The following is a 13,585-nucleotide window of genomic DNA, read 5'->3' on the forward strand; positions in this document are numbered from 1 at the left end:
TTTGGCTTCCACTGATTAGAACACAGAACTTATGAGGCCAAGGCTATGGACTGCATCTGCGTAGGGGCTGGCTAGCTTCCCATAGAAAAATATTCTATATCCCATAGCCACAGACTAAGTGACTCTTAATTCCATTTCCAGCCTCACCCCTAACTCTGTCCTCATTCTGAGTCCCTAAATCCCAGGCCATTTATTCATTCAACATTTATTAAAATCTATCACAAGGGCAGCTAGGTGGTGCAGCGGATAGAGCACTGGCTCTAGAGTCAGGAGGACCTGAGTTCAAATTCAGCCTCACTTACTAGTTGTGTGACCCTGGCCAAACTATGCAGAGCCAGGTACCGGGAGAGATACAAAGTTTAAATAAGGACCCCTCTTATTACAAAGCTGCAACACCAATGCTACTGGCAGCTGCTGTGACTGTGTAAGACCAATAATACCAGCACACAGAAGGGCTGCTAGCACAGGTTCTTTGATCTGCTTTTCTAAGAAAAGCAACTTTAAGGGATTTATAATCTCACTTTAATTAAACATACAGGTATCATTCACTTAGTTCAGGGGGAAAAGTTAGCACCCAGAACTTCAGAGAAAACACAAGCAGAAATTATATAAAGAGAGCAAATAACACCTATCAGCAGACAGGGCTTCTGACTGTCTGTCCATAGCAATACACATATAGTTACCAGAGAGAGAGAGAGAGAAGCACCAACATCTGGGCTTTCAAAGCCAGGGGGTCTCCTTAACGCTACCTAGAATCTCTCCTGGCCAAGTCATACAAACGCTCTTCCAATGAGTGAGCTCCCAAGCAAAGTGCTAACCTCAGAGTATATATATACTCTTCTTCAGGGTCAGAGGGTTCCACAACCATGTGACTCAAACTCATGTGACTTTAGGCTTTCTTGTGACTTAAGCAGGTCATCAAAGACTCTTGATTCAATCAAAGGCTCTTGATTCAATCAAAGGCTCTTGATTCAAACAAAGGCAAGTTTCAATCAAAGGCACTTGATTGCCTTAGTGCTGAGAAACACTCCAAAAGAAAAAATAGCAAACATTTCCACCTTGCTTGCCATTACAAATGCTAGCCTCCTTGAGGCTAGGGACTGTCTTTAGCCTTTCTTTGTATCCCCACCACTTAGCTTGGTATACAGTCAGGGCTTAATTAATGTTTATTGACTGGTCACAGAGAGCATATAGCATAGGAGATGGATATGACACAAATATAAATAACGTAAAACACAATATTAATTGATAAGTGCATCAGAGACACGTGAAACAAAAATGCCAAGTAAAGTCTGAGTCCCTTCAGACAACAAACAGAACATATCTAGGAAGGTTTCTTGGAGGAGGTAGAATATGGGCTGTACTTCAAAGGCTGCACAGAAATTTCACAGGCAAAGAGCAATAAAAGAAGGGTGGTCCTGGCAAAGGGAACAGTGTGGGCAAAGCCATCAGGTGGGAGAGCCCATGATAAATTCAGAGACAGCTGAGAATTGTGCGGTTTCCCTTAAGTTTTGGGTGTTCAAAGGGAAGTAAAATGAAATAGGGTTAGAAAAATGTAATGGTAAATTGTGGAAGGCCTTGAAAACCAGGCAGAGGAATCTGAGCTTTACACAGAACAACAGGGAGTCACTGAAGACTATTGAGCAGAAGGCTGAAATGCCAAGCCAGGTCTATGCCTGACCTTTCTAAACCCAGCCAAAGCCTGATACCAGATCCCCAACTTCACAGTGACCCCTATGCCTAGATCAGATGCCATCTGTCCTCCCCTCCAACCAGAAAAAATTGCTTCCACCCCTGAACCCTCAGAACGCTTTTCAGCTCCGTGAAGGCATTTAAAGATGACTGTTTCATGTTAAAGTTTTCTGGGCATCTACAGTATCTTCCCTATTAGACTGTGAGCTCCAAAAGGGCAGCAGCAGGTGTTTTATTTATGTGATCACAGACTTCAGAGCTAAAAGGGACTTGAGAGGTCATTAAGTCCAATCCTTTGTTTTACAGACGAAGAAACAGGCCCATAGTGGTTAAGTGACTTGCCTAAAGTCAAACAGGTTAGTTAAGTAAGAGAATCTGGCTTTGACCTGTGGAAGCAAACTTTAAAACTTTTTTTTGGCAAAACTAAAAGTATTAAGAAATAATGTTTTTGTCTAAAGTCTTTTAAAAAAAAAAAAACCTTGGAAAAGCCCCTTAGAAAGGTAGATAGATCAAAGACAAAAAAGATTCTTCATTGGGAAATGGAGTAAGGGTGGTACCCAATCTTTTAACCAAGAGTAACTCTTATCTAGTTTATATCATTGTTTTCCCACCCAACAGAAGTGAAGTGACTAGTGTCAAGACCTACCCTTTCCTCTAGAGAAAGGTTACTGATATCTATCCAGGGAGGCCTCTGCTTATTCCTGGACTGAGAGAAGTGGTCCATGAGGGAATGGGATTGTTTACTTAACTACTCTGGAAGGATAACTCAAATTGTGTTATGATTTACTTCCTTGGGATTCCTATAATGCTCCCTATAATGATCTTGAGGTAGAGAGTTGTGCCAGAGGGCAAGGGGGACTATGCCTTTCTTTATAGATGGCAGAAGTTGGGCTCTCAGCTCCCTACACTTTGCCTCTGCTGCTCTGCCTGGTTTCAAGTACATGGAAATTGATGCCCCCTCATCAGGTACCCCCTGGTTTCCCTGCCTCTCCCCACCCCCATTTTCCTGCCTCCTTTTGTGTGTTGCCTTCTCCCATTAGATTGTAAGTTCCTTGAAGGCAGGGACTGTCTTTCTTTTTCTTAATTATAGCCTCAGCACCTAGCACAGTGCCTGGCACATAGCAGGCACTTAATGTTTAGTGAATTGAAAAATATTGAATAAAATTGTTTCTGGAAGGGTTAAGCCTAAACATAGAGTACAGTAATAGTATTAATATTATTTTTTTCTTTGACAGAACCTAGGTCATTTAACTTCAAATCCAGCACTTTTTTCATTGAGCCATATTTGGTTTTCCCCACAGTCTTGAGCACAAGGCCTAGATAGTGGGTGTTTAAATACTGAGCTGACGAATGAATGAAATCCCACATAGATGTGTCCCACTCAAAGAGGAATGACTGGTAGATGAGTATCACTGCCAAAGTGATTGTCTAAAAGGCCCAAGGGCAGACTTACTTATGTTCCCACCGACTTCATAGAGGAGTAGGTTTGATGATTCAATAGGCCCATTACTGCAGGACACAGAAAAAAGATACATATGTCAGTAAGGATGGCCAAGGCATTCATAATGAGACAAACTCTCATTCCAATGGGCCATTAAGGTTTGCACGGGACTTTTCAATCAACCACCCTATAAGAAGAGTAGGGGAATGATTATTGCCTCCATTTCACAGAAGATTAAAGGATCATAAGAGCAGAGAGACCCAAAAGGAACCTCAGAGACCATTTAGTCCACACTCTTCATTTTATAGATGTCAGTTGAGGCTCAGCCCCATTAAGTGACTTGCCTTTGGTTATGTACCTAACTAGTAAGCTGGGACTGGAAGTCAGGTTTTTTGACTTGAAATTCAGTGTTCTTTCTACTAACTCCAAAATACTTCTTCAGCATGAATGGGGGGCTCTTTAAAGACCCCACACCCAGAAGCGCAGGCCCCACTGATCTCTTAGGTGTAATCTTGGACAAGTCCCTTACCCATTCTCAGCTTTAGTTTTCTCCTTTGTAAAATGAAGAGATGGGAACAGGTGATCTCTAAGCTCCTTTCTAGCTCTAGCTATCATGGTCTGGTCAGGGAAAGGCACAAAGGAACGTACCAGGAATGGTGACAGGTTTAATTACAAAGAATGTAACTAAACAGATTTGACTCATGCACAACGTATAAAGGCCTACAGAAAACTAACTCAGGTCAACAACCACAAGAACAGGCTGGTCAAAGTCCCAGGGTAAGGAATAGGAAAGCAGGGTCCAACTTTAAGCCACTTCCCTTCCTTCTGGGTAGGGGTGGGCACAGATGTGGTAATATAGAGAGAACTGGGACCGAAGTCTGCTCCATTCACTGGCAGACATTTTTCCTTGAGATGATACTTGTTACAGGAGAATTTGAGTCCTGTGTTATCTTAACTGAGTTTGAATCTGAACTCTGATATTGACTATTTTTGTAACCTTGAACAAATAATTTTCCCTCTCAGGCTGCATTCTGCATCTCTAAAATGAAGTGGTTGGACTAAATTAATTATAAGGCACCTTCCAGTTCTAAATCCTGTAATATATGAACCTAATCTTATTGATGAGAAGGAAAATCCCTAATAGTTATTATCTACAGTGAACAGTGACTAAGTTTAAATTTACATCAGGGATATGTAAGCAAGAACATTAGTCTTGGGAGTTGGGAGAACTAAATTCTAAACCTGGTGCTGCACATTACTACTTGTATGACCTTGGGAAAGTCTCTTCCCTTTTTTGAGATTTTACTTCCACATGTATAAAATGAAGGAATGGGACTCCGAGACCATGAAGGTCCTCTTCCGCACTGAGATTCTGGAATCCTGTTTCCTTTTTGTGTGAGTAGGTCTCATGCATCCTGTCAACCAGGCTGGCACTGGCAGGGGGCAAAGCCTCTTAGTAGCATCACAAAGTCACCCGATGGACTGAACTTGAACCCCTGCTTCCTCTGCTCCCAATAGGGCAGGCAGCAATGATGGGATGAGCCCTCAAAGGCACTGGGTCTTGGGGCTTACTTTCTGCTAGGATCCTGCTGGCTCTGAGCGAAGTGGGTAGAGGAGAAGCACTTTGTAAATGTAGACTATTTAGAACATAGAAGCACCATAGAACTGGAAATTATTATTATCCTGTCCTTCCACAGAAGTCACCATGCCTTTCCCCTCCAAGGCCAAGGCATGAGTAAATTTAGAGCAAAGGATATTAAACAACTGACAGATCAGCTGCCCTTCAAAACATTACTCATACACTGCTCGAACTGGCTTTTTTTAATCTGAGGTGAGAGGTATTCTCTCCCACTAGCCCATAGTAGCTCTCTCTGGTCACCCTAGGCAGCTATGTGCCTCTTCGAGTGTGTGGAGGCATGTGGGCTAGTATTTAACATTAAAGCTTATGCTATGATATCATCAGAAGCTCAAGAGTTGAAAGGAAACTTAGAGGTCATCTAGTCCAACATTCACATTTTACAGGGAAGGAAACTGAGGCCCATAGAGGAGAAGTGACTTGTATAAGGTCACATAGATAGTTAAGCAACTCTGGGATTTGAATCTAGGGATCTGACATTAGGTCCTCCGGCTCCACTCTTTCTGTTGGCTACAGCATTTATTTATTTATTAGATTTTATTTATTTATTTATTTTTAGTTTTAAACATTCCCTTTTATGAGATTTTGAGTTCTAAATTTTTCCCCCTTCCCAAAATAGCATGTAATCCAATATAGGCTATACATATACAATCTCCCTACAGCATTTAGAGCAGGAAGGGGTCTTAGAGATGACCTCGTGTAACCATTTCATTTTACAGAAGTGGAAACTGAGAGAAGGGAAGTGACTTGCCCAAGGTCAAAAAGCTATTGGAGTTAGAACAAAAGAGCTTAAGAGGGGCCAAGGCTGTGGACCTACTTTTTGTAGGGGCAAGCTAAAAGGCAGAGGTGATATTCAGACTAGGGTCCACTGACTCTGAACTCAACAATCTTTCTTTTGCTCACGAGTTCAGGCCCCTGGGGTTTCCAGGCAGGAGTTACCATTGGATTAGGTTGACGGTCTTCATGACATTCCAGCTGTTGGAGCAGAGGTGTCTCTGGAACTGCTTCAGCACATCAGCGGCTTTGGTGCTGTTGTGTAGATGCACCTCTAAACAGTCCTTCAGGAGCAGAGCGGCCTGGATTTTCACCACTTTGGACGGCTGAGGAACAAAGAATACATAAGTGCATACACAAACACGAAGAGACCCTAAAGGAGAACAGAGTTCTTCTCATTACTCTCTAGGCTGCACCCCTGACTCTCCTGGACTTTCTCTAACAATGCCTTAGAAACCCCTTCACCCTCCAAGGTCATTCCACTTCAGGATTTCTCACATTGGAAGCACCCTCCACCTCTGTGACCTCTCTCCCTCTGATTGGTTGATTCTTCCCAGATCCCCCTTTTTTAAGGAGATACCCAAACCAGCTAGAGGGCTCAAGGGACCTGGAGTCAAGAAGACCTGAGTTCAAATGTAGCCTCAGACACTTATTAGCTGTGTGATCCTGGGCAAATCACTTAACCTATGTTTACCTTATTCTACTAGAGGAGGAAATGGCCAATCACCCCAGTATCTTTGCCAAGAAAGCCCTTTGGACAGTATGGTTCATGTGGTCAGGAAGAAGTGGACATGACTAACCAACTGAACAACAACAAGCCCGACCATGTCTTCATTCCTCTGTGGGCTGTGCTTTGGACTCTCCAGACTTGCTTCACAATGTCACCTGACCAGGTACCTTCATCATCCTCCAACCTCCTTTCCAGCTTCCTTTTAGGTTATCGTAATGGCTACCACACCGGCACACCCAGGATGGCTGCTACTGCATGTTCTTAGATCTGCTTTACTAAGGAGTGCTTTGTTTTTGTATAGTGCCTCGCATATAGTAGGTGTTTAATAAATGCTTATTGAATAAATGAATGATACAGACTCTGGAAGGTCAAACAGAGAAGATGTGCACAATTCAATAAGTACCTACTATATATTTCCAATGATCTCAAGCTGGTCACTGCCACAAAGCCCATCCTTTTGATTATTATTTATTTCTTTTTGTATTCTCCTGGACATGCCTTAAGGCTGTGAATCACGGGACACCACAATCTCAGAAGAATCACAATTTGGGACAATCCCGAGGTCAATGGGACTCTGCCCACTGGGTGTGTGTACATTACCAATAATATCTTGTGAGGGGATAACACAGGAGAAATGGCCTCAAAGACAGCACTAATGATAAGTTAGATGGGGTTATGGATTAGCAAGATTGAAGGATAACAGACTCACAAAGTCCAAGTGAAGCCTGAACCCCTTTAGGTTAGCAACAGAGAATAGAGCAACCTCCTTGCAGGAGACGGGATTTAAAAGCTGAGCGGGTAAATAAAACCAGAGGAAGCCTGTAAGTATACCGGGTGGTCCTTTATGGGGGATTCACAGAAAGCTACAAACAAGATTAGAAGGCTTGGGTGAGTTGCTACAGGCACCTGTGGAGGGAGCAGCCCTGCTGACGAGATCACAGATCTATTGAAGTGTTGATTTATATGCAAGTCAGAGTCGGGGAGGAGAGAAGCATAAAGATGAGAATAGTCCCTATTCTCAAGGAACTTACGATCCACTGTGGGGATTCAATTTGTGTACTTATAAGATATAAGCAAGGGTGTGCTAGCTTGGGCAACTAGGTGACGCCATAGTACACAGAATGCTGGGTCTGGAGTCAGGAAGACTCATCTTCCTGAGTTCAAATCTGACTTGCTGTGTGACCCAGGGCAAGTCACCCTCAGTTAAGTGCCTCAGTTTTCTCATCTGTAAAATGAGCTGGAGAAGGAAATAACAAACTATACCAGTATCTCTGGCAAGAAAACCTCAAACGGGGTCACGAAGAGTTGGATATGATTAGGCAATTGCTAGATTTTCAGTGTGAGCGTTTACCCCTTGGCAAATGCTACAGCTCAGAGCTTGATTTATTGTCTTGTTGATTGTCTAGACTTAAGAAAGTGAGGGAGAAAATGTTAATGATGCAGATTGAAATTTAGCGTATGTCATACGAAGAGGTGTTCCCCCTTCCCCCTCCCCACCTCCGACAAAAGAGTCGGTTGTTAAACATTTACCAGCATAGAGTGAAAGGAAAGATATGAAGTACACTAAGAAAATTTAAGGAGGAAGAGAATTGTTCCGGCACCCTTAGGACTTCTAGGGTTTTTCCATCCATTCTGTCTGCAGGTGAATTCTTGTATATGTTAAAATGCAAACTTCACGAAAGGAGAAAGCATCTCACTTTCCCTTCGTATGTTCAGGGTTTAACACATAGTATGTGCTCAGCAAATGCTTTTTCACATATTCAGTCACTCCTGGGGGAAGTGACATCTTCCTTTGAAGGATGAGAACAGCTTCAAAAGGCACAGAGGAGGAGAGAACGAGTGTGTTCCAGGCACGGGGGACAGGCTGCAAAAATCCAGGACAAGACTAGAGAAGATTTAGCAGCACAGTCTGATTGAACATCGAGAGAATGGGTGAAAGGGAAATAAATAGTGTGAAACGAGGCTGGAAAGGTAGGTTGGGCCAGGCAAGGGAAGACCTTGAAAGAAAGCTAGGCTTGGGAGGTCATACACTGTTCTAAAGGCAGTAGAGAACCACTATAGGTGTACACGCACATTGGATGGATGCAGGAGGTTTAATAGAACAGCATGTGAGCACAGTGAATGGCCTTTTTTGGTGTTTAGTCATGTCTGGCTTTTTGTGATCCCACTTGGGGTTTTCTTTTTGTCATTTCCTTCTCCAGCTCATTTTACAGATGAGGAAACTGAGGCACACACAGTTAAGTGACTTGCTCAGGGTTACACAGCTGGTAAGCGTTTGAGGCCAAATTTGAACTCAGGAAGATGAGACTTGCTGACTCCAGGCCCAGCATTCCATCCACTTCCCCACACAAGTGCCTGAATGGAGAAGGCTTGCACACAAAAGGACTTTGGAAGGCTAAGAAGAGAGGAGCATGGACACATAGACACCTTCTCACATGGGAATGGTTCACTTCTCTGTGCTGGGCTTTAGCCGAGAAATAGTGTCACTGGTGCATTCAAGAATCCAAAGTGAGGGTGCGCTTATCGGTGGTGTGTAGTCCTTCTAAAGGGCACCTAACGTACTCAACAAAGAGGTGACTAACGTCTTGATAGTTTAAAGACTGTTGAAGCTTTGATTCCCTTTGTTTTTGGGCAGAAACTACACCTCCTTCTGCCTCTCAGCACCCAGCCCCTGGGGTCTCCAGCCCGGATCCAAGCCATTCTGCAGAGCGGGGAGGGCGGGACACCTGGGAAAAGCTCCCAGAGGAGGCCCAGGGTTAGGTGCCAAGGAAGCCAGGTTGAAAACAATGGCTCACATTCAGCCAGCCAGCCTCTGTCTTTTCACAGCACTAAGAGCTGTCGACATAAATAAACACATAAAAACAACCTCCCTGCCAAATTGAATCACCAGCCCGGTTAGTATTTGGGAATAAAGTTGGAGCGCCCCCAGGTGTTCATAGGTGGTATAGGTTTCTGTTTAAAATGACTAGTCTGAGGCTGAACGATTGAGAAAGGCAGGCCATCCAATCCAATGGATTCCCTTTCATTCCCTGCACTAGGCTCGAGAAAAACTGCCAGCTAAACCCAGAAAAGCACTATAGTGAACCACTGTGTTCACTCCCTCCTCTTCCTGCCCTTCATCACAGGGCTACCCACAGCAGCTTGGTCCTTTTCCAGGAGGAATCGGTTCGGGGAAAAGGATAAGGTCACAGGTTTTAAAGCTGGAAGGGATGTCAGAGACCATCTAATCCAAACCCCTTATTTTGCATATGAATAAACTGAGACCCAGAGAAAGGAGAGTGACTTACCTAAGGTCACACAATAAGTAAGCGAAGTCTTAGGGGGGAAATGAGAACTGTTTTCAGATATTTGAAGAGCTGTCATATGGGAAAGGGTGTAGATTGTGTTTTCTTCTTGGTCCCAGGAGTTAGAATGAGGAGCAATGAATGGGAATTGTAGAGAGGCAGGTTTAGTCAGTCAGTCAAGAAAACAACTGTCTTTGGGGATCTTCAAAAGGGTTTGGATGGTCACTTCTCTAGGATCCCATACAGGGGATTTCTGCTTAGCTGTGGGTTGAGTTAGAGCTGTTTCTGAGCTCCCTTCTCTAAAGGCAGCTGGTGACTCATCAGATAGAGCCATGTGCCTAGAGTTAGGAAGACCTGAGTTCAAATCCAGCCTCAGACCCATGCTAGCTGTGTGACCCGGGGCAACCTCTGTATGCCTCAGTTTCCTCAACTAAGAAAAGGGGATAACAGTAGCACCTACCTCACAGGGGTAGCTGTGAGGAGCAAAAAGATAATATTGGCAAAAAGTGCTTAGCACAGTGCCCGGCACATAGTAGGTGCTATAATAAACACTATTCCCTTCTCTCCCTTCCAACTCTGGGATTCTATGACTGAGAGCGAGGGAAACAAAGTATCCCAGGAGTGAGAGATGGAAAAGACCTCACAAAGGGCAGGAATTGTTTCTGTCTCCAGGATCAGATCCCACTGTCTATGGCCACTAGAAATACCTTCACCTTACAGTCACAGATCAGTACACGGGTATTGCTGGGTCAGTCTATGGAGGGGAGACCACAGATTTAAAAGGTTGGAAGGGACATGAGAAGCCATCTAGTCCAACCCCTTTTTTTTACAGATGAGGAAACTGAAGTCCAGAAAAGTGAGCTGATTTGCCCAAGGTTGCCCGGTGGTTAGCGGCAGAGTCAGAATTCAAACTCAAATCCTCTGACTCCTAATCCAGGTCCAGTTTTGAACCTTGTCCTTTTGGTATCTGGTGGTGTTTAAACTCCCAAACTCCACTCCGATTCGCGGGATCTGACAAGCATTCCTAGCAATGAGACTACATACCAGGTACCCAGCCAGGGGCAGGTACCATGTCTGATAGGATGAACTTCGCCTCTGCCTACAGCAGGGAATACAGTGTATATGGCAGGCATTTCAATGTGTGCCAAATTAAAGTGAGAATGGGTGACGGCTCCATACTCACCTCTTCAGGGGTCTTGTTCACCTTGTCCTTGTCCGTGTGAATCTTCCTAAGGAAGTTCTTGATCCGTCTGTCATAGAACTGATGCCTCCAGCTGCTGTTCTCATTCAGTTTCCGGACTTGGGCAACCAAGAAGGAGGAGACCTAACACCAGACAAAGCCAAATGCAGTTCAAGCCAAAGTGGGTTATCTCTGAAGGGAGGGAAATGAGGCAGACATGGAAAGGCAGGAGCAAATACACTTCTAACAAAGTGACCCCCAAGTACCTCGGGGAATATGGTTACCTGGGTAACTGAATTAGGACTGTTCCAGAGCTTATCATTCCTTTGGGGGAGGGAGGTGTCCCAAGACCATACATTGAAAGTTGGAAGAGATATGAGGGCTCCTATCCCATTCCCCATATCCCCCTAACCCATTTCCCTCATCTTATATATAAGGAAACTGAGGCTTTGAAAGCTTGACTGACTTGCCCGAGGTCACATAGATATTAAGTGACAGAGTCAGAATTTGAACCCAGGACCTCTGGCTCCAAATCTAACACTCTTCTTACTCAACCATGCCAGTTCTTCCATTATGGCAGTAAAATGCATCAGGCTGATTCCCAAGTAGCACCTCTCGTGTTCTGAAGGGCGAAACGTATAAACTGTAGGCGCCCTTCACTTATCACAACAGTAACATAATGTAATGCGCATAGACAGAATTATATTTGGAATGTTCAAATCAATAAGTGCACACTGAACAGCCACCAGGTTCCTAGGACTGTGTTCCTATGGTGAATCCTTTTGAAAAGCACAGGATTGTTTCATAAAAGGAATACTCACCCATGAAGAGTCCATTTTCTAAACCCTGATTAACATAAGCCAAGTAAAAATAACCCTCTTTAACTTGAATTTTTTTCATTCAGCTTTCTGAATCACAATAATAACATTTATACATTTATTCAGTACTTTATGATTTTATACTTTACTGGTATTATCTCATTTGGTAACATATCAAAAAGGAAAACAAGGTGATAGAAAAGGGGCTTTTTTTTTCATTTCATAAAACCACTTCCTGAGGTCTGTCACCATTTGAATCAGTACAGAGCCAGCTCCTTCTCCATGTTCATCACCATATACTTACAGTCCACAGAAGGTCCTGGTAATGGATCATGGCCCGGACGACATCGGCAGCACCCTCGGCCAGCTGCTTCCCCTTTCCCTCTGGGATTCTGTGAGGCTGCCCTTTATGCATGAAGAGATTTGGTGCCATCACCATGGAAACATTCCATAAAGTCATTTTGTTGTTCTTCTCTCGGGCAACTACCTTCCTGAGAAATTCCAGCAGGGCCTAGAAGAGGAAGGAGGAACAATATAGAGTAACAGGAAGCACCATGGATTTGAACTCAGAGGACCTGGATTCAAATGCCAGCTCTGCCACTTACTAGCTGGATAACCTTAGGCTAGCCACTGCCCTTTTCTGGGCTTCAGTTTCTTCTTCTGTAAAATCATGGTGTCATACTACAAGGCCTTCTAGTTCTAAATCCTATGTCTGACAGAAGACAATTGGAAAAGCCAGCTCCCAGCACTGAACCTTCTACCTCTCCCTATTAAGTATTCTAGTCCTAATCTTGAGAGGAACCCAAAGCAGCAAAGGCTATGGGAATGAAAAGAGTCCTGGATGGGACTATGGAGTCCTGGGTTCCAGGGTCATTTCTGCCACCAACTTCCAGTGTGATGTTTGGCAAGTTGCTTAGACTTCTCTGGGTCTGTGTGCCCCTCTGTAAAATGGAATGAATCTCTTTCCTCTCACAATCACTCTCTATTCCTTAGGGATGTTGTAGCTTTAGAACTAGAAGGGGCCTTAAATGCCATCTCGATAAATAATCAATAGACATTTATTAAACATCTATTATGGGTCAGGCACTATGCTAAGCCTTGATTCCTCCCCTCAACTTCTTCATTTTACGGATGAAAAAACTAAGGTCCTTAAGAGATTATGCATAATTATTAAAGAAGTAAGTAGTAGAGGGAACATTTGAACCCATGTCATCTAACCTCAGATCCAATGTTCATTTCCATTGTATCACACTAGCACAGGGGTGGGGAACCTGCAGCCTCGAGGCCACATGTGGCTTTCTAGGTCCTCAGGTGCAGCCTTTTGACTAAATCCAAGTTTTAGAGAACAAATCCTTTTATTAAGGGGATTTGTTCTGTGAAGTTTGGATTCAATCAAAGGGCCACACTTAACAGTCCATACATGAGATGAGCAAGAGAATACCTCTAATATCACTTAGTTACTTCTAAATAAAGGAGAAAAGGGTAGCTAAAATATTGTGATGATAACACTGATTTCCATGCTTGTAAAGTTCTGTCCTTTCATTGGCGTGACATCCCTGTCCCCTTTACTAGTACAGAGGATAACTTCTCTAAACTTTTACAGACAGTTTCATGAATTGCTTCAGCCAAAAAAAAATCATCACCTAATGACTAATCTTGTTTGTACAAAAACTTTTTAATTTAATATAATCAAAATTATCCATTTTACATCTCGTAATGTTCTCTCTCTCTCTCGTTTGGTCATAAATTCTTCCATTCTCCATAGATCTGACAGGTAAACTCTTCCATGTTCTCCTAATTGGCTTATGGCATCACCCTTTCTGGCTAAATCATGTACCCATTCTGACCTTATCTTGGTATAGAGTGTAAGGGGTTGTCTACACCTAGTTTCTGCAGTACTGTTTTTCAGTTTTCCCAGCAGTTTTTGTAGTGATTAATCTTGTGATGATGAATCTTTCTGACCTTAGCTAAGCTGGTCCTTGAAGGAGGCTCCCATAGCCTGGCCCTGGTCCAGTAACTGATAGTTTCCA

At 43.5% G+C, this 13,585-nt stretch overlaps 1 protein-coding gene across 1 annotated transcript in view; it reads right to left on the minus strand.

Annotated features, from left to right (window-relative positions):
- Positions 1 to 13,585, minus strand: part of ARHGAP40 (Rho GTPase activating protein 40) — a 113,607-nt gene that overhangs the window by 4,021 nt on the left and 96,001 nt on the right. Inside the window, exons 11-14 of the mRNA XM_036748254.1 lie at positions 11,860 to 12,066; positions 10,741 to 10,881; positions 5,709 to 5,869; positions 3,146 to 3,201 (exon numbers count right to left, since the gene is read on the minus strand). Of these exons, the coding sequence (XP_036604149.1) occupies positions 3,146 to 3,201; positions 5,709 to 5,869; positions 10,741 to 10,881; positions 11,860 to 12,066 (565 nt within the window). The remainder of the gene's footprint in view (positions 1 to 3,145; positions 3,202 to 5,708; positions 5,870 to 10,740; positions 10,882 to 11,859; positions 12,067 to 13,585) is intronic.

The sequence above is a fragment of the Trichosurus vulpecula genome, chromosome 3 (genome assembly GCF_011100635.1).
Source record: "Trichosurus vulpecula isolate mTriVul1 chromosome 3, mTriVul1.pri, whole genome shotgun sequence".
Classification (NCBI taxonomy): domain Eukaryota; kingdom Metazoa; phylum Chordata; class Mammalia; order Diprotodontia; family Phalangeridae; genus Trichosurus; species Trichosurus vulpecula.